Source organism: Paramisgurnus dabryanus, chromosome 22, assembly GCF_030506205.2.
Source record: "Paramisgurnus dabryanus chromosome 22, PD_genome_1.1, whole genome shotgun sequence".
In the NCBI taxonomy this organism is placed as follows: Eukaryota; Metazoa; Chordata; class Actinopteri; order Cypriniformes; family Cobitidae; genus Paramisgurnus; species Paramisgurnus dabryanus.
The window spans coordinates 27,103,385-27,125,105 of NC_133358.1; the positions used below are offsets into that span (position 1 = coordinate 27,103,385).

At 38.2% G+C, this 21,721-nt stretch overlaps 1 protein-coding gene across 1 annotated transcript; it reads right to left on the minus strand.

The window, feature by feature from the left end:
- Positions 1-1,095: 1,095 nt before the first annotated feature.
- On the minus strand, positions 1,096-21,331 carry itprid1 (ITPR interacting domain containing 1). Its single transcript, XM_065258572.1, has 17 exons — positions 21,121-21,331; positions 19,764-19,936; positions 19,375-19,423; positions 19,222-19,259; positions 18,139-18,183; positions 15,547-15,595; positions 14,863-14,937; positions 12,841-13,043; positions 12,258-12,706; positions 12,129-12,180; positions 9,201-9,315; positions 8,129-9,107; positions 5,636-5,763; positions 5,426-5,537; positions 5,070-5,348; positions 4,934-4,985; positions 1,096-1,602 (listed from the first exon to the last, which is right to left on the minus strand). Exons 2-16 carry the CDS (start codon positions 19,858-19,860, stop codon positions 4,935-4,937), a joined length of 2,721 nt encoding a protein of 906 aa, XP_065114644.1. The 5' UTR covers positions 19,861-19,936; positions 21,121-21,331; the 3' UTR covers positions 1,096-1,602; position 4,934.
- Between the last annotated feature and the right edge of the window lie 390 nt (positions 21,332-21,721).

Here is a 21,721-nt window from a genome sequence, read left to right on the forward strand (position 1 = left end):
CTGGGAAGTTTTAGAAAATATACATACATAGATACAGGTCATTGAAAGTGCTTGAATCTATTTTATGCAAGAAAAAAATCCATATTATTCCCTGTGTAGTGTAGGATAATAGCATAAAAATTCTAGACTTTTTAAGCACATATGCTAAACTGTTCGCTTTAAATGCTTATATCTTCTGTTTGTGAATGTTGATTCATACCAAAATGCTTTTTTGCGGGTTACGTATGTTACTGTTGTTTCCTGAGAAGGGAACGAGACGCTGCGTCTCCCTTGCCATACTTCCTGCGTCCCTGTAATGCCATCTTTGGCAATATTTCAAATAGCGATATACTTCCTGGCTCCCGCCTCACCCTGTCTTTGCCACTAAGCCTCACCATTGGTTGAATTTGATATACACATTCAGACGCACTTACCCCTGGAGGCGTCCCCAAAGTGTCACCGCAGTGACGCAGCTAAGTTCCCTCAAAAGGAAACTGTAACAATGTATCTTAAAAGGTAACACGATGTAACCTTGCTCTAACTTGAAATGTGTCCCCACATTTAGTCCTTGAATTTGAGGGTATTGGATCTGGAAAGTCCTTGAAAGGTCCTAGAATTTGAAGTTAGCTACATTTTCTGACAGCATATTTGGGAAAAGGGGCTGTCTTGGCACAAAGTACAGCATGCTGATCAATAATGATGCAATGATGCAATGATATTTAATAGTTAAAGACTATTATTAGCAATTTGTTCTGTTTCCAAAAGGGCTGAATGAACATCTGTTTATAACAAGACAAACCAAAATAGGGATATAACTGTTTACAGTTACAACTTTGATTGAAATGTATTAATGAACGCTAAAATTAACATGAACTATTAAGATTAATAAATGCTGTAGATGTGTTATTTAGTTTTAGTTCATGTAAGCTAATGCATAAAATAATGTTAACAAATGCAACCTTATTGTTAGGTCTTACCATCAGAACTTACTTTAATGTGGTTTAAACAACATAACACGTTAGGGTTAAACTAAATAGCAATATAACTATTGGCTGTAACAACATACTGTATTTACTCTAGGAGTAGTGTAACAATCAACCAATGAAAAACTCACACTGTAAATTACTAATTCATTTATTGCAAATGGTGCCTTTTACTATGGTGGTTCCACAACAGTAAAAATGTTTGACATATTGATTGAGCCACACATGAACCACAAGGTGAAACGTCTCAGAAACACTGGAAGGGCCATCAGACCAAAGTCCGACATAAAGCAGCAGGAATGGGTCTGACTGTCATGACGTATAAGGGAGGGAAACATTCTGGTCTGGTCTGTCGAGAAGCTGTGTCCTTATACGGTCAACATAACAGCGTGACGGTGAAATGGTTCATTAGAGACAAAGAGAAACAAAGATAAAGAGGAAGAGATTGAGGCTACTGGGTGGGCAGAAGGGGATGGATCTGAATATACGTCTCCAGATATACAGTAAACTCATCTGGATGTGTTGAGATTACAGTTTAAACGTCTTTATACATTCTTTATTAGTCCTGAACTTGGGAGTCAGCACTTAGTAACACTTCAAAGATCAACAGGAATCAGCAGGTCTTCACACTGCATGGCTGCTGAAATGATAAACAGAGACAATAATGATTTATTATATTTGTTTGCAATTATGCTAAAGTATCCCAATGAAATAACAATGTAAGTTTTTGTCTATTAAAGTGCACCCATTTCATTGCTAAAAAAACCCGTTATTTTGTGTATTTGGTATAACCCTGTTGAAAAAAACTGCATAGACCAGCATAATTCCCATGCTAGTCCATGCTGGTTTGTTGCTGGTTTAGCTGGTGGTCACCACCATACCAGCACCAAAACACAACATATGCTGGTCTTGCTGGTATGACCAGCATGGGATGCTGGTGCTGGTTCGGTGCTGGTTTAGCTGGTGCGAGTGCTGGTTTAGCTGGTGGCCAGCAAATCTGTATGTTGTGATTTGCCTCAATACCTCTGACATCAGCCGAAAATGTGACACTCGCGTCATCGTTTACTTTGGGATTTGTAGCTTTTGCATATCGTTAACATGTACTAGTACACACTTACATACCAAAGGAAATGTAAAATCGTGAATCAGACCATAGGTGCCCTTAAACTCTATGCTGTAGTTGACAGAGACTAGATGGATAGACAGACGCATAGACAGATGGATGGATAGACAGACATACAGACAGATAGATGGATAGACAAATAGATGCATGGATAGACAGACAGACAGATAGATAAAAGGATGGAAGTATAGACGGACTGATGGACAGATAGATGGATAGACAGACAGACAGACAGACAGACAGACAGAGATACTGTGGATGGATGGACGGATGGACAGACAGACACTATAGATGGATGGATGGACAGCAAGATAAATAGACAGACAGACAGAGAAATGTGGATGGGCAGATGGATGAACAGGCAAACACAAGACAGACAGACAGACAGATGGATGGATGGATCGACAGATAGATAGATAGACAGACAGACAGAGATATTGTGGATGTACGGATGGATGGACAGACAGACAGACACTATAGATGGATGGATGGATGGATGGATGGATGGATGGATGAACAGAGAGACAAAGACAGACAGATAGAAAGAGATACTGTGGATGGACGGACAGACAGATGGACACTATAGACAGGTGGACGGACAGACAGAGATACGGTGGGCTTAGAGAAGGATGGACAGAGAGACACTATAAATAGATGGATGGATGGATGGATGGATGGATGGATGGACGGATGGATGGACAGATAGACAAAGACAGACAGATAGAAAGAGATACTGTGGATGGACGGACAGTCACATAGACACTATAGACAGGTGGACGGACAGACAGAGATACGGTGGGCGTAGAGAAGGATGGACAGAGAGACACTATAAATAGATAGATGGATGGATGGATGGACGAATGGAAAGATAAGTAGACAGACAGACAGAGAAACTGTAGTTGGGCAGACGGATGGACAGGCAGACACAATAGATAGACAGACAGAAGGAGATACTGTGGATGGATGGACAGACAGATAGGGAACTATAGACAGACAGATAGATGGATGGATGGATAGACGGACAGACAGACAGAGATACTGTGTACTGACGGATGGACAGACAGACACTATAGATAGATGGATGGATGGATCGATGGACGGATGGACGCACAGACGGTCAGACAGAGATACTGTGGATGTACGGACGGATGGACAGACAGACACTATAGATGGATAGATGGATGGACAGACAGACAGACAGACAGACGGACAGACAGATTGTGTGACTGGACAGACGGATGGACAGGCAGACACAATAGATAGATAGATAGATCGATAGACAGACAGAGATACTGTGGATGTACGGACGGATGGACAGACAGACACTATAGATAGTTCAATGGATGGATGGATGGATGGATCGATGGACGGATGGATGGACAGACGGTCAGACAGAGATACTGTGGATGTACGGACGGATGGACAGGCAGACACTATAGATGGATGGATGGATAGATGGACAGACAGACAGACAGACGGACAGACAGATTGTGTGACTGGACAGACGGATGGACAGGCAGACACAGTAGATAGATAGATAGATCGATAGACAGACAGAGATACTGTGGATGTACGGACGGATGGACAGACAGACACTATAGATAGTTCAATGGATGGATGGATGGACGGACAGACAGACAGACAGAGATACTGTGGATGTACGGACGGATGGACAGACAGACACTATGGATGGATGGATGGATGGATGGATGGACGGACAGACGGACGGACAGACAGACAGAGATACTGTGGATGTACGGACGGACGGATGACAGACAGACACTAAAGATGGATGGATGGATAGATGGACAGACAGACAGACAGACAGATATTGTGACTGGACAGACGGATGGACAGGCAGACACAATAGATAGATAGATCAATAGACAGACAGAGATATTGTGGATGGATGGACAGACAGATGGGCACTATAGACAGACAGACAGACAGACAGACAAACAGATGGATGGATAGACGGACAGACAGACAGAGATACTGTGGATGTACGGACGGATGGACAGACAGACACTATAGATAGTTCAATGGATGGATGGATGGACGGACAGACAGACAGACAGAGATACTGTGGATGTACGGACGGATGGACAGACAGACACTATGGATGGATGGATGGATGGACAGACGGACGGACAGACAGACAGAGATACTGTGGATGTACGGACGGACGGATGGACAGACAGACACTATAGATGGATGGATGGATAGCTGGACAGACAGACAGACAGACAGACAGACAGACAGATATTGTGACTGGACAGACGGATGGACAGGCAGACACAATAGATAGATAGATCAATAGACAGACAGAGATATTGTGGATGGATGGACAGACAGATGGGCACTATAGACAGACAGACAGACAAACAGATGGATGGATAGACGGACAGACAGACAGAGATACTGTGGATGTACGGACGGATGGACAGACAGACACTATAGATAGATCGATGGCTGGATGGATGTATGGACGGACGGACGGACAGAGATATTGTGACTGGACAGACGGATGGACAGGCAGACACAATAGATAGATAGATGGATAGACAGACAGAGAGACAGAAAGAGATACTGTGGACGGACAGACAGACAGTTGGACACTATAGGCAGACACAGACAGGCAGACAGAGATACTGTGGATGGACAGACAGACAGACAGACAGACAGACAGACAGACAGACAAAGAGAGAGACACTGTAGATGGATGAATGGATGGAAAGAAGGACAGACAGACACTGTAGATAGATATACAGATGGAAGGTTAAATGGCTGGACAGATGTACAGATACTGTGGAGAGATGGACAGACAGACAGATAAAATACCACACACCTCACTGTTCCAACGAGGTACTTTTCAGAGAAAGTTGTAATGAATTTTTTAGCTGAAAGAAAAAAGGGACACTTTTAGAAATGTAAGTCATCATCAGAACAAATGATTGTCAATGAGGGCACAAGATGTTTCTTACACTTTTCATAAACGCTATAAAGTCCAGCCGATCCGGCTTGTAGTAAGAATCCCACTGGGTTTGATAGGGTGACCTGTAAGGGTCTTGGCATGTTTTGTGATATGTGTTACAGGTGCAGTGATGATGGCAACATCTCTGTGAGCCGGACGTCACAGGAAGAAGACAGCACTGGACGGCGACGCTCCTAGTCACCTTGGGTTCTGTACAGGACGTATCGGCGGGGACGATCCGTAACTGAGAGCACAGCTGAGACTGTTCATCCAAGAGTCGATTAAGCTTCTGAGACACAAAAGCAAGAGGATGAAACAAATTCAATTTTCAATATACTGTATGGTGTACAAAAGTATATTCATTACCATTTTTATACTATCATCATAGTTGTCAACTATATCAGAAAGCTGCTGTTCAAGCACGCCGGCCTCCTGTTTGACAGCCGCCCGTAGCCTCAAAACATCTTCCAGCTCCTCCCTAAAAAACAAACTCATATTCAAAAACTCTGGTTTCAGTAGACCAGCATACCAAAATCCATGATGTGTTGTGCAGTTTATGAGATATCCAACATTTACCTGTGGGATTCTGTAAGAGATCCAAGCACAGGCGCCTGCTCTTCCTCCACTCTCACTTCGATTTCTGTCAGAACATTTCGGAACTTTCTCATGGACCTCATCGTGTTTTCCAGCTCATCCAGAGAGTACTGAAAAGATGAGTAAATATATATAAATAATATTGCATCTTAACCAAAACCTTCAATGACCAACACAGTCTACTCTGATCTGATTATTGATTTAAGCCCTAACCCTAATCTTGAACCTACAATACACCATCTGAAGCCGGTTTTCCATCAGCATTATATAACTCCGGGATCTTTAGTTAAGTGTTATTGGGGAAGGATTTGAGCTGCAGGGTTTTAGTTGTGCGTGTCTGGTTGTGAAGATACTGAAGTGGTCAACGCTAGTATTTTTCCATTGCACATGCAAATAAAGTATTCAAATTCAAATAAGCCTCATTGAGGATACTGTAGGTGTGCTTTTAATCTCAGAGGCTGAAGAGGACGAGGCACAAGAGTTTCTCCCAGAATAGAAAATGTTTAATCTTAGGTTGTTCTTATCAGTAAAAAGATAGATGTAAACAGGCAGCTGCGTTTCCATTAAAGATTTGAGCAAAAAGGATAGCGTTATTTTCTAAATGTCGATCAAAAATTTATTGCGAAATGATGGCGTTTCCATTAACCCAGTGGTTCTTAAACTGGGGGGCACAATATGGTGCCAGGGGGTCCTTAGTTTAATAAAAATGTGAGTAATTAAACCTCAGAAAAATAAGGGGGTGTGCACACCGAAGTGCACGCCAGTGGCAGGCGTACGTTTTCATTGTTTCCAATGTAAGCGCTTTGTTTTTCATACTGAAAGCCGACTCTTTTTCCGCGCTCGGCACCGAGAGTAGAAAAATATTCAACTTTGGGTGAAAAGTCGTACAACGCAGATAAACAAAGCAGAAGTATCACAGCAACCAAAGCGCTCAGCTGGCAGTCAGTGTCTGCCTGGCATTTTCAGCCTCGTTTAAAAGCTTTGGTGTGTGCACTCCCTAAGGCAGGAGTGGGGAACCCTGGGTCCTGGAGGGCAACTGTCCTGCACAGTTTACTTCCAATCCTAATTAAACACACCTGAATTTCATTTCCAAGTAATCTTGAAGACTTTAATTTGATTTTTCAGGTGTGTTTAATTAAGGTTGGAACTAAACTCTGCGGGACAATGGCACTCCAGGACCAGGGTTCCCCACCCCTGCCCTAAGGCTGCTAACGAACAGCGATGTATTATGTAATGTTTTGTTTAATTCAAAATTTGAGATTGTTTAATGTCATTAATTTTCTTGGGGGGGCACTAAGGGATGCACACAAGGGGACCTCAAAAAACTTGAGAACCACCGCATTAACCGATATAAAACGTAATTTTGTTGTCTTGCATTTATAAAACCATGCACTGTAAAAAATACTTTGCTGCCTTAAATTTTTTGTTAAATCAACTCAGATTTACAAGTCATGTCAACAGAGATGAGTTGTCACAACTTATAAAATATAGTTATATCAACTCACCTGTAGTTATACTGTAACAACTCATCTCTAGTCAAGATAAATAATAGTAAGTTGAAATGACTTGTAAATCCTAGTTGATTCAACAAAAAATTGTAAGGCAGCAAAGTATTTTTTACAGTGTGGTGACAGGGGTGTTCGACTTCTTTCGGTCCTGGTGCGAATGAAGTCAACATGCAGATGACGAAAAATAGACAAAAATTAAACCCGAGTCCGACCAGATCAAGTGGCGCTTTTTTTACCCGACTGGACCCGAAAGTAAATGAGACTGCCGTGCATGCAGTCACCAGTAAGACAGAAAGAAACCCCAGTGGCCCTGCAACCAATTTTGTCCCGCTGCTCCATTTATTTTCATTTGTTATCTGACGACGACACCAAAGGTAACTGCTAAAATGTGCATTCAAAATTGATTTACAGGTCTGGCTCCACGAATTAACATGCCAGCCACATGATGATGCAAGCCTTCTTGTCGAGCAGGAGGGGGGATATGATGGTTGGAAAAGAACTCGATGGACACACGCAGGACAGTTCAGGCAAATATTATATGCAACCCGTGACCAAGGCACACGCAAAACTTTTAGACGGGAGCTTGCTTGGGTCTCGAGTCAGACCTCAGATTTTCGGATCTTAGTGGACTCGTGAAGACCACTACTTGCAACACAAAGGTCATGGTCTTGATTCCAGACCTCATACACAAGATATACTTGGTTATGCAATGTGTACTTTGGGTAAAAGCATACCGAAAGCGTAAATTTAAATATTTAAGCATACATGGTACAAAACATACTGTGTACTATACATACAAACAATATAAAAATATCTTAAAGTGCTCCTGTGAAAAAAAATCATATTTTGTTTATATGTCTTTTAATACGTTTAAAGAAAAACTATGTGCAAATTCATTATTCAATACCATTGCTGCAGGATTTTTTTTTCTATAATAGCAGTTTACGAAAGATAGTAAATTACTTACAGGCAAATCAGAAGACAGCCCACGTTGAATTTTCGCCCATCTGTTGTCATTAATAAGAGACCCACAGTAAAAGCATCGCTGCGCTCCGGCCAACAGTGCACACTCCCACCTCTGGTCTTCTTCCTCATGAGACAATCCTGTGTCCAGAGACATCGACCGCGTACGGAAATATCCGAGATCTCTAGAACGTTCCATAGAGTTCCACATGTGTGGTGACGAAGTCTCCACAGACGTAAAAGGTGAATGCATTCCAGAGTCATTGTTCATGCCACCGTCAGACCGGGATCTCCTGGAAAAAGATTCCCTTCTGAGTTTGAGCGAGGTTGGAGAACTGCGCTCAACAGCAGTGGTGACATTTTGGTCCTCGGTGGCGGTCTGAGATTCCTCTATCTGGTCACAGACTGAGGTTTCTGTGTACTGAATTTGTTCACCGTCCTCATGAGGAAATGTAGTGGTGGACACCTTTTTTTCTAATTCACCTGTTTCAGGTTCGGTTGGAGAGAAGCATGAGATCGTCTCAGCAGATTGGAGCTCCTCAAAGAGGGAGATACTATGCTTATAAACACGTTCGGTGCTTTGAAATCTATCACGGAGTTCAGTCGGAAAAACCACGGGATCCATTTGAACGTAGTATGCTAGCGTAACACCATTGCTTATTTTTCTATCATCTGGTAGTGATGACTCTGAATTTCCATTTTTAGTCAGCATTTTTTGCAACTGATCCGAATAATGCGAATTATCCCTTTCAGTCTGTGTTTTCCCCATCTGGGCTGAGTCGGAGTCTGCTGTTCCCAGAACAGTATGAGACTGTATTGTGTTGTTAATAGGTCCAGAGTCTGCTGTTCCCAGAACACTGCTTATAGAGGAGTCTGTGTGTTTAAAATCCCGTGGTTCTCTGGCGACGTTCTCTTTTTGTTTTCTGGGCCTACGTCGGCTTGTTGTATTTTCTTGTGAAATTCCATTAAGCATCTGCAATAGAAATAGAACAAGAATTTTTGAATTACATTTTTATAAACACAATCAAAAGGGATAATTCCCTCAAAAATGAAAATTCTGTCATTGTTTACTCCCCCTTATATTCCTGAGCTCAGATTCAGTGCTGTTCAGGACTGGCGGATCCTCCAAAAAGCCGCTGCTGTCAGATTGAAAGTTGTTCGTTCTTATCACATTAGAGTCCAGACGTCCACCTACACAAAACCAAAATATATTAGCATGCGCTCACACATCTTCGACCCTTAGATAAAACACTAATGCTGGTTTCATGTGTTCCCACTTGTGAAGTTGTGATGACAAGCTTGTGGTTGGAAAGAATGGAGGACACCAGGTTCATACTTGCATTGTCTTACTTGGGAAAATGTTACTTAAATAAAATATGCAGTGGTGGCTCGTGACTGCTCATCCGAGGGGCGCAAATTCAAAATATGTGTTCGGAGTGTTATGCGTGTTGCTTGTGTTTTCAAAATATGTGTTTGTTGCGTCATGTGAACCATGTGCATCACGTGTTTTGTCAAAAAAGTGCCTGCTGCACACGCGTCAAAACCGTTTATGATAAAAGAGACGCTCACGTTCACAAAATACACTCAAGACACTCCCTTAACAGTAAACTCTGATTAAGCATGAGATTATGCGAGTATCTGGCAAACACGAGCGTCTCTTTTATCATAAACCCTTTAGACACGTCTGCAGCAGGCACTTACTTTGACAAGACACGTGAAGCACACAGGTTTTTTCGTACTGTCAGAAGATGATGTACTGTGAATTTTTTTAATGTTTTGATGTGTTTTGGTTAAGATATTAAACAAAGAGTGTTTTGGAGGCATGGAAGAAAATTTTTTCATCTTATGTTTTTTTATTTCTGTGTTATTTCTCACCAAATCCAACCTAATATTTTTTTAATCACTGTCTTAAACATAACACCATTTTGAAACATGTCAGCCACTTCTAGTAACTAATAGCTGGAATTGAAAATGTTTTTTAATTTGAAATGTTGTACCTATTGGGGTACAATATTATACCATAAAGACATAGTGTGTACCTTTAAGGACCAAATTTGTACCCGTTTAATTTTAGGGGTACAACCACTGATCTATATAAATGACTGGATTGCGCATGACGTCACACTTGTGAAGCCACCGCGCCGCCATGTTGGTATACCCAAACGTTCTAATAAATCAATGAACGTTATCAGATTTTAATGATAAAACATCACTTTACTCGTCTTCGTTTTTATATGTGAAGTTACCCTGTCCATTATTACAACACAAACGTCCAAAGCATGTAAATAGTTATTTACTGAAAGTTGTACATTTTGTGTTTTAATCAGTTATTATACATTCATCTTTATTACAGTATCAGATCAGCAGACAGACCGCAGCATATTTAGTATTAATGACAATAAACGTGCTCATTCTGAAATCTAAATAAATATTCATGCTTTGTTCCATATGTGCATGCAATAATTTGCTAGTTTTGTAATTATGTTATCTAAAATTACAAGTTATCTAAACTTATTTAGAGAAATAACGCTGACGGTCACAGTGTAGCTGAATGACAAACAAAGCTTTATTTATACCCGTGTCATTAACAAATGCAACAGACACACTCACCTTAACGTTTTTTTTATAAATCCATTATCCTGCCCGATTAAAACATAAACATTGCAAATAACACCAGAATTAACAAATAATTAGTACACATATCCTAAAAATTAACATTGTGTAACTGATACGCTGTAAAGGGGGTACATTTTTATCATGATTTTGAATGAAAGTCAATGACGCTCTCTGCCGGTTCGGTATACCAAGATGGCGTCTCGAACTCTGCGCTGGCTTCACCTCACGCAGTTACGTCAAGCGTTCTATGCGCAATCCAGTCATTTATATAGATCAGTGGGTACAACACATTTAACTGTACCCTTAAAGGTACACAATAGATCATTAAAGGGACACTCCACTTTTTTGAAAAATTTTCCAGCTCCCCTAGAGTTAAACATTTGATTTTTACCTTTTTGAAATCCATTTAGCTGATCTCTGGGTCTGGCGCTAGCACTTTTAGCTTTGCTAAGCACAATCCATTGAATCTTATTAGACCATTAGCATCACGCTAAAAAAATAACCAAAGAGTTTCAATATTTTTCCTATTTAAAACTTGACTCTTCTGTAGTTACATCGTGTACTAAAACAAAAATTACGGAAACTTAAAAGTTGCGATTTTCTAGGCAGATATGGCTAAAAACTATACTCTCATTATGACGTGACTTTGTTGACTGTTATTTTTTTAGCATGATGCTAATGGTCTAATCAGATTCAATGGATTGTGCTAAGCTATGCTAAAAGTGGTAGTGCCAGACCTGTAGATCAGCTGAATGGATTCCAACAAGGTAAAAATCTAATGTTTAACTTCAAAGAATGGAGTGTCCCTTTAAGGTGCAGTAATGTACCCAAAAGGGTACAGCATTGTGTTTGTTAACCTGTAAAGATACAAAACAGGGTATCTTAGGGTACCATCCCAGTGTCAAAAGTTCCTAAAAAACTTTAAACTACAAAGAATCTTATGTGCAACAGAAAGGTTCTGTGAATGTTTTTGAAGGCTCTTTATACAACCTCACAGACCTTACAGGATTTTAGCAACCTTTACTTTTAAGAGTATAGCTAGGTGATATTCATGGTAGTACTGTAGTAACACAGACTCTGAAATGTTTGAACAATCTCATGGATCATTTGCATATATCTAAGATGGAAATTGTTCTATGTAAATTATTGGGATCCACACAGTGGCTTTAAATCGAAACCATTTGTTTTCCATCTCTTGAAGGATTATGATTAAATATAAATAAATTAAAGATACGTTTTGATATTATTTTAGACAAAAGAAGGCATCTCCAAACTCACGTCATGTGTTCGGTCAGTTTAAGCTGCTCTGTATATAGCAATGTTTTAAATTTCCACAGTAACTGACTTTGAGCTTCAAAATACAACATTCAAGTTAAAACCGCACAGACCTCCGGGATCCACAGGGCCGTTGGAATTCCCAGGAACACCTAAGCTTCGGATCTGAGAAGACAAATCGACATTAGAAACAGACTTTATACTTTATGTAAACATTTCACAACAGATCCACAACACTTCACCTTCTCCAGCTCGAAAGATCCCATGGGATCTTGCGTTCCCTTTCCCATGGATGATGGGACAGCGTTGAATTTCAAAGGATCTGTTGTTACTCTCAGCGTGGAGCCGCTTACAACAGGCATAGCTGCATCTGAATTTTTGCTCTGATCGTCTAGAAAGGGACTGCTGTCGTCCGACACTTTGCTGCGTTTTGAAGGGATTCTTTTATCTATTGATGATTCTGGTTCGGACTGGGCCGACGATGCCGTAGGGGGCTTGTCCTGCATTTTTTGAGCTTGTCTTGTGGTTTTTTTGGCGGCTCTACGCAGAATCGTTGCCACACGCTTTCTCCTCTCTCGTGCATCCATGGACGCCTGGATGGGAGATGTGTCTAAAACCGGGGAAGAAGCACCAACCAGATTGGTGAAGGTTGCGGTGACCTGCTGGAGAACCTCGATCTCTCTGAACCGACCTGGGAGAGAGATAAAGAATACGTGAGTAATGTAAAACAATTTGCTTATCGAAACATTTAACATCTTTTATAAAGATGATCAGTAGCTGTTAAACAATATCTCCTGTAATACTATAAAGAAACAAGGTTCATACTTCTGACATCGGGGTTTTCGACGTCTATTCGGCTTTGCTGAGCCTCCAGAAAAAGCTGGAAACTGATGCCGCGGGCATTGGACTGATAACAGAGGAATCTGGCCGGAATTCTGCCAGTGATATCCGGCTCATCGATGCCAAATCCCAAATCCAGCAGCAATTCTTCAGGGTCATCCTGCAACATGTCCAACACGTCCATAACGCTGCGGGAAGAAAGATGTTAGCATTAATGTTTATTTGTGAAAAGTTCACTAATTGGCAAGTGAACTTTAAACCCCGCCCCTTTTTTGGTGCACACACTGCATGGTTGCAGTTCTTCAACTCTTTGGTCTATGGAAATAGCCAATGCCATAAAAGTCATAGAAACTTTTTTATACAGAAAACAATAGGATGCTTTAAACATATGAAAAACGAGAAATCGTACATATTTTACGAGTTGGCTAATTCGTATCGATTCATACAAAGGTGCAAAATCGTACGATTTTCATAAAAAAACAACAACGAAACCGAGCCACTGACCCCGCACTCAACGTCAGGAGTCAAGGCAAATGGTACCAAAACGTACGAATGTGGTCATACGAATACAAATTAGCCAACTCTTAAAATATGTACAAATTCTCGTGAGATAGCGTTGGAAAAATCATTACATAATATTATGATTTAAAAAATGTAGGCTATATGGCCGAAATGAAACATTATTGCTGTAGCTTTGGTGTTGTTAAATACATATTTTTAAAAGAATCTTGAATTCTTCAGCTTTAAAAATATAAATTGTTGTCAAAATTTATTTTTATTTCAAAGTTAAAAACAGGTAATGCATAAAAACATACATGCTGTATATTTTTAGCCAACTCGTAAAATATGTACAAATTCTCGTGAGATAGCGTTGGAAAAATCATTACATAATATTATGATTTAAAAAATATAATAGGCTATATAGCCAAAATAAAACATTATTGCTGTAGCGTTGGAGTTGTTAAATATATTTTTTTAAAGAATCTTGAATTCTTCAGCTTTGAAATCATAAATTGTTGTCAAAATGTATTTTAATTTCAAAGTTAAAAACAGGTAATGCATTAAAATATGCATGCTGTATATTTTTTGCCAACTCGTAAAATATGTACGAATTCTCGTGAGATAGCGTTGGAAAATCATTACATAATATTATGATTTAAAAAATATAATAGGCTATATAGCCAAAATAAAACATTATTGCTGTAGCGTTGGAGTTGTTAAATATATTTTTTTTAAGAATCTTGAATTCTTCAGCTTTAAAAATATAAATTGTTGTCAAAATTTATTTTAATTTCAAAGTTAAAAACAGGTAATGCATAAAAATATGCATGCTGTATATTTTTAGCCAACTCGTAAAATATGTACAAATTCTCGTGAGATGGCGTTGGAAAAATCATTACATAATATTATGATTTAAAAACTACAATAGGCTATATGGCCGAAATGAAACATTATTGCTGTAGCTTTGGAGTTGTTCATTTTTTTTTTTTAAATCTTGAATTCTTCAGCTTTGAAATCATACATTGTTGTGAAGTTTTGATTGTCAATAGTTGACATAGTTTTAAAACTAAACTAAATTTTTTGAATTAAAGTAGCATAAAAATATGTTGATTTGACAAAAATGCTGCATTTTTAATGTATATTTAAAGTCCTCTTGCAGCTGATAATTTCTTAATCTTCGATTATAAAAATGACATTTTTCAATATTTTTCTTGTGCAAATTATTTCTATTTACCTTAAAATAGTTTAAATAACTCTACAACCTTGCTGCATTTAGTATTTGTGGATGCATGAATATTCAAATTAGTCTCCGCCTCCACTCAATCACACCAACTCAGACATGATGACATAATTGGTTACAACATGCTTTTGACGTAGAAATCAAGGGTGGTTCAAACTACATTTTGAGACTATCTTTGGTAAAGTGGTGATCATGAATAAGCACACAGACATATAAACAGCATTAAACAGGATTAAAAAAATTTGACAGATGGACGGAATTCTGACCTGACTTTAGACTGAGTCGAGAGATCTGATTCGAAGCTGTTCCACCTGGACAGGGAGGGAAGATCTTCAGATGCCCTGTATGAGGATGACATCACACAGCGTCAAGTAGAGAAACCCGAGATATTGACTAAACCATGCCGACGTGCCCATAGTATCCACCCAAACCCTTTACGTTCCTATAGGATCTTTCTCTCAGTTTCGGACGGAGCTTGAAATCGCTTCTCTCCACATCACTGACATTCCATCTCATGCAAACCAGACCAGCAATGCATCTGGGAGCAGGTGAACGCAACCAGATGAACATTTGCATGGGAAATATGACTCGGGTTTCTGGCAGGTTTCCGAATAAGAGTGTGACACCTCATGAACATACCATTGCTTTGGCTGATATATATACAGTACACATAAAATACACATGTTGTCATTTAACAAATGTGAAAAATCAGGTGATTTCCCAAATTTTTCAGATATTCAACATTACCACTGTTCACTATAATTTAAATGAACTTTCAATTACAACAATTGAAATCATTTAAATGATTGTGTTAAGCAATGTGTACATAAACATCCAGCTGGTAGACACAAGATACACAGATGTATTTGTTTCCAGCATAAATGCATAAATCACACAATATCAATTTCTTAAAAGAGAAACCAAAGCAAGTAAAGCAGTCATGTTCTTACCTCAGAAAGCTCTGTACCGTCCTAATAGAGCGTTTGCCATATAAAGATGCTGTGTCAGACACAAAAACAAAGAGGAGGTCATTTAAAAATGGAAAATAGCTCTGGTTTTAATGAAACACGTCCAGACAACTGTACGGTAGCTATATTAGGTAAATATTCTTCGTTGTTGCGTTGATGTTGTCATAAACATCTCTACAGAAGACTTTGGCATGATATCAGGAACACGTTGGCTCTAAATGTCATCTTATAAGTACAAGCTGATCCACCGAGTGCAGCCAATACTGCCAAACATCTTTTATAATCATAGCAAAGAGTACCAATCTATCCCGTTCTTAAACTTCCATTGCCACTGTCTAAAGAAAACCAAAGCACAACATTCGTGACAAGGGGCGTGTCTGACCGACGGAATTGATTGACAGGAGTAAAATCAGAGATTTGGAGGAGGTAAGAAACAATTCCCAAAGAGACTTGATAATAAAGTGAGGATATTCACATTCTTACAGCACATTAGAAATAATGACAGAAAGTGGTACAACCAGGAGATGTTTAGCACACCAACCATACACTCTTTAAAGTAAAGGTCCTTAAAGGGTTCTTTGTAGGGTTCCTATTGGTCCCCCAAAGAAGCTATTTTCCTCCACAAATTAGAAAGGTTGTGTAGATGTTCTGATAATTAACCTTTAACAAACTTTATTTTTTTTAAGTGTATAGACAGCACACCAGTCAGATAGACAGCACTAAGAGAACAATTATAAGCGGGTACAAGTGACCACAATAATTCACACATTTTAAAGGATATCTAAAAAGTCCAGGGAGCAGTCGGATGCCGTGTATTTAGGTGAAAAGGGCCTGGTCTATGTGACAGGTCAGCACGACCTCAACAAATTTCCATACAGCCTCGGTGTGTGCGCTTAAAGGAACAGTTCACAAAAGAAAAACTAAAATTTGGTCATCGCTTTCTCTCCCCATGCTCTTTCAAATCGAATGCTTTAGTGTGGCATTGAAATAAAGTCATGTGTGATTGGAGTTAGATTAGGATGAGTAAAACATATTTATCACAACTGATATTAAATGTGTTTTCAGTTTGTGACATCACAAAACCCAGCCAGATTTGAATGATAAAAATGTCAAATACATAAAATTAATTATCAAAATCTAGGAAAAGGGGGCGTGTCCACTGTAGGCACTGAAACCACACCCACTCATGGGAAAGTTGTTGTTCCTTTCAACTTTTAAATACCGATACAACCTGAATGGATGCTCGCAATTGTGTTAGGGGCGGGGGTAAAACAGTGGCTCGATGACGCACTGGAGCCACCAACCATGGCCCCGCCCCTAACACATTCGCGGGCATCCATTCGGGTTGTATTGGTATCTTGAACACAGAAATGTGGACAAGCTTTTTAAAAGTGTACCTTCACAATTCAGTACTACATAGTTTACAGTCTCAACAATACTTTTCTAACATTTATAATGCGTTTACAAAAATTCCCCAAAAGTGACTTTACACATCCACAACATTTTCTGTTACATTAAAGGTTCTTTGAAGGTAACTATTAGTTTTAAAAACATGAAAAGCAGGGGCTACATTCATTCCTGGTCCTGGTATTACATTTTAATTAAACAATCTGTGCTGTAAACCTAAACCCAACCCAAACTACTTTACAACCATATACCACAAAAATGCAGAAAATTAAGTACACTGTCGCAAATAAAGGTTCAGTGGGACGGTCATGGTACCATTTAAAAAGGTCCTATGTACCATTGTACAGTATCTCTGAGGTACCAATATGTACTTTTGAGGTACTAATAATATGGAAAGGTACCTCCTATGGCTTCATTTCTATGGCTCCAAACTAATGTTTTATTTTGTGCCACCATACTTACTCGTGTAACTACTCATATAACGGTCTTTAACTAGGGAAAACATGGAAGTGTTTGGTAGCTTCTTAATTCATCCCTGTTTGGAGCCATAGGAATGAATGGAGCTAGGCTAAATGCTAACACATTCACGACGCGCTGTACAAAGATTAACTGCAAGCATTGAAAAAAGATAGGTATGTATTAATTCATCTAAGTTGAGGTAAGAACATAGTAAAATATTGAAAAATTGTGGTGTTTTCCTTTAAGATACAAAGGTGTACTTTTAAAAAGGGTACCTTTTGTACCCTGTTTCCTCAAAGTGTATCTATAAAATTTTTCAATCCCCAACACTAAAATCTAAAAGCCTGATAGGAAAGTTGTCTTAGGTCCAACAATTTCCTGGCTTTATCTATTCCTTATCTATTTGATTGGCTTGATTAGAAACCACACAGAAGCAAAAGAAACTTTCTACAAATGATTTGTGGCACAATTTGGACTGTTGTCCTGTGGGAGACAGCAGGGACTGGATTGTTTCACACTCTGCTGGTGTTTGTGTTAGAAGGTATGAAGAGGTTTGCCATGTTTAAAATCCAGGATTAGCACAGACTATACTTAGACTCAGATTGAACGGTAGATAACCGCATGCTTGTGAATGTACCACAACTCCCTTATTACTTAAAAGAATATCAATTCAACCAAAATGAACATTATAAAATTGAGAAAGTTTACCTTCTACTCCCAATGCTAGGTTATCATCTTTGGAATCGCTGAGTACTGCAAAAAAGAAAATGACAGCAGAGCAATATAGTTTATAATAGTGAATTTCAACAAAAACGTGAAGCCAATTCATGCTTTCAGGCCACAAGGCAGCATTCAAAAGTGATGAAACTAAAAACTAAACCAGACTGTTTGTCAAACAGATACAATATAGCGTGCTAATAATATAATAGCACAGCATTTACATGCTCGAGGATAAAACAGGGATGGACAGAATTGGTTTGCATACATTATAATGAATAAATACATTTATCAAACTTTAGATAACTTTAGATGACCCTAGACAAAAAAAAACAATCATAAGCTGCATGAATATATTTGTACAAATAGCCAACAATACATTGTATGGTCGATATTACAGATTTTTAATACCCAAAACCATTAGGATAATAAGTAAAGATCATATTCAATGAAGATATTTAGCAAATTTCCTTCTGTAAATATATCAAAAATGTATTTATAATTACTAATATGTGTTGCTAAAGACTTCATTTTGAAAACTTTAAAAAATGATTTTCCAATATTTAGATTTTTTGCACCCTCAGATTTCAGTTTTCATAAATCAATGGAAATCTTATTTATTCAAAACATTAACCATTATGGTTTTGTGGTCCAGGGTCACACATATGTACCTACACTGTCACAGAAATGGTCAAAATATGTACCCCAGCTGTCATGATTCGGGACTGTACCCTTTCAAAAAGCTGTGCACCTTAAGGGTTCACATTATTATTTAAGGTACATATTGTTACCAAACATATACATATCTGTACCTAATTGTACATATTAGGACATTTTAAAGGATAGTGCCCCAGTGACAATTTGGGCACATATTTTAACCTTTTTTTAACAGTGTACAGTATAAACAAAAGTTATTCACACAATTTTAATAAATGAAGCTACTTTATAGAAAAACAACACCTCTTTTATTCTATAGTTTTTAAAGCAAATGACTATACAGTAAACGCATTTTCATACACAAGGTTATCTCAAAGCTTGTAGTTTTTGCAAATTTGCAGTGATGCATAACCTTACCTGTCGTCTCCAGGACAACGTCTGGTTTTGTTTCTTCCCTAAACAAAGCATTCAAATTCTATTAGTAGCCACATCAGTATAGAAAGAAAACCTTTAAAGATCACAATGACCTAAGCAAAAATAAACTATAATAAAACAGTGGTCGGCTCTTACTTAATGACTGACGTAAGCCAGTGCTCTATGGCATCTTCGTTACATTTTCCTGTAAAAAAAAAAACCCAGACCAAATGTTAAATTCCTGAAATATGAAAGAGGCTTAAATCTATCTGTTTTATAGAGAATATGAATTGAATAGATAGATAGAAAGATCTACATCTCCGAGACAACCCACGGTATTATACAACTCCCAGCTCAAATGGGCGTTCTCTGAATTGCTTTGCATATTCTCTAAAATAGACCAGACATCTGGGATCTGGTTGACCCATAGGATTACAATTTTACCAAGATTGACTGTCTGTACTAATTACATTTGACTGATCCAAAACTGAAGACTAGAATTAAACTTGAAATGAAAACTTTTATGTTCGAAGGGAATATCTCACCGATCTCAGATGCATCAGTTCTGCTCCATTTGCTCCTTGAAGCAGACAAGTTTGCTCTTCTGTTAAACAATAAATCTTCAGCCATCGCCGTGGTCATGAGGTCCGACCCATCTGAACATCATTCTCAGTGCTCACAAACTCTTCAGTATGAGATCATCTCCTCTGACCAAACACTTTAAAAAAGAAAAATGCAAATATTTCTCACCAAAGCTGACGACAGGCAGGAAAAAGACACTTTCTTTCTCTCATTAAAGGTGTTTGGTTACTTAGCCTTGAGATATAACAGGTCTGTATGTACAAAGAGTTATTTGTTTGCTATATTTTATAATTCTTTACATTAAAACAGAATGTATGTGCTTTCATATTTCAAAACATTTTTAATTGTAAAACCTTTAAAGAACAAATTATATTTACTGGTAATATTACAGTTTTTCTGTGTGTGTGTGTGTGTGTTAAACCCACAGGTAAATTTAACACCTTAAAATTCCAGTGTACACTGCATTATTTGACAAAAAACTTTATCAACTTTATCTCAAAAACAAAAAGCCAAAAATGTCACATATCGTTGGAAAGCTGAGATTCTTGTGATTTGAATGATGTAAATTGTATACAATCAATCATGTATACAATACAAATAACACAGTCCTTTTTAGGCATTGTTTAGCCTTTATGCTAAGGGGACAAACAACATATAAAATTTTAAAAATTACACTGTAAAAAGTGAAATGTTGGATCAACTTTAAAAAAAGTACTTCAATTGGAAACACCTAAAATAATATTTTTTTAAACTTTTTTGTAAAATATTATATGTGAAAAAAACACATTTTACAGTCTACAATACACTCTTGAAAATAATGGCTGGGTTATTTTTCAGCCATAATATATTGGACAGAACACATGCTGGGTTAAAATTGACCCAAGGTTGGGTTGCTGTTATGCAACCATGGATTATAATAACCCAGTTTGGTTAAATCAACCCAGTACTGGGTCAGTTTTAACCCAGCGGTGTGTTCTGTCAAATATATTTACCCATTATACGCCAAAAATAACCCAGCCATACGTATGTAGTGTATACGTTATAATTTTAGGATTATATATGCTGTGTATCATTATATTGTGTAATACTGTAACAGTAAATCCCTGAAGCCCTTGCAAGAGATGAACACATCAGCCCAAACAACAAGTCAACACTACAACCAACTGTTGTACAAGATGATAGTACAATGCTTTTATAAAACAATAGATACATTTACAAACAACAATAATGAAATATATAATGTGTTGTTGTTGAAAATCAAATAAACAGCAAAGACATTTCCACATTGTTTATTTTTACTTGTGAAAATGAAACACTTACCTGCTCGTCTGTAGGTCAGAAGTGAGCACCTGTCACACGACTGCAGTGTTTATAATGTTGCTTATCGCTTCATCAAAGGCTTGAAAAGGAAAAGCCTTTCAAGTTTGGTCCACATTCAGGTGGGATAATAAACAAATAGCTTATGCAAATTCTTCAGAAGAACAAAAAACAAGCTACTGTCGTCTGAATCCGTAGCTCTCCTGTAATCCAGTTGAACAAATTCCTGGATGTAAGACAGAGGATTTTCCTGCCTGCAGAAACATGATATCTGTTGCTTAACCTGTTGATAGGAAATGTGGGTAAATTTTACAATTTGCCTTGTACCTGTAAACAAGGTTTTGCTTACGAAATTAAATCATCCAAAAACAAGAGTAGCTACTGCATTTCTTTTATAAAATACATCTAGGAAGTAATAGAGAGAATTGGGCATTATTAAACGAATAAAAAAACGCAAATTGCAGGTTACAAAATCTTACTAAACCCAATGTGCAAAGTGAGAGTGTAAATGCGATAGTCAAAATGTTTTTAACATTATACCAGCCTAATCCTTAAAGTTACAATTTACATAGATTTAGATTTTGCTTCGTCACTGTTTGCAAAG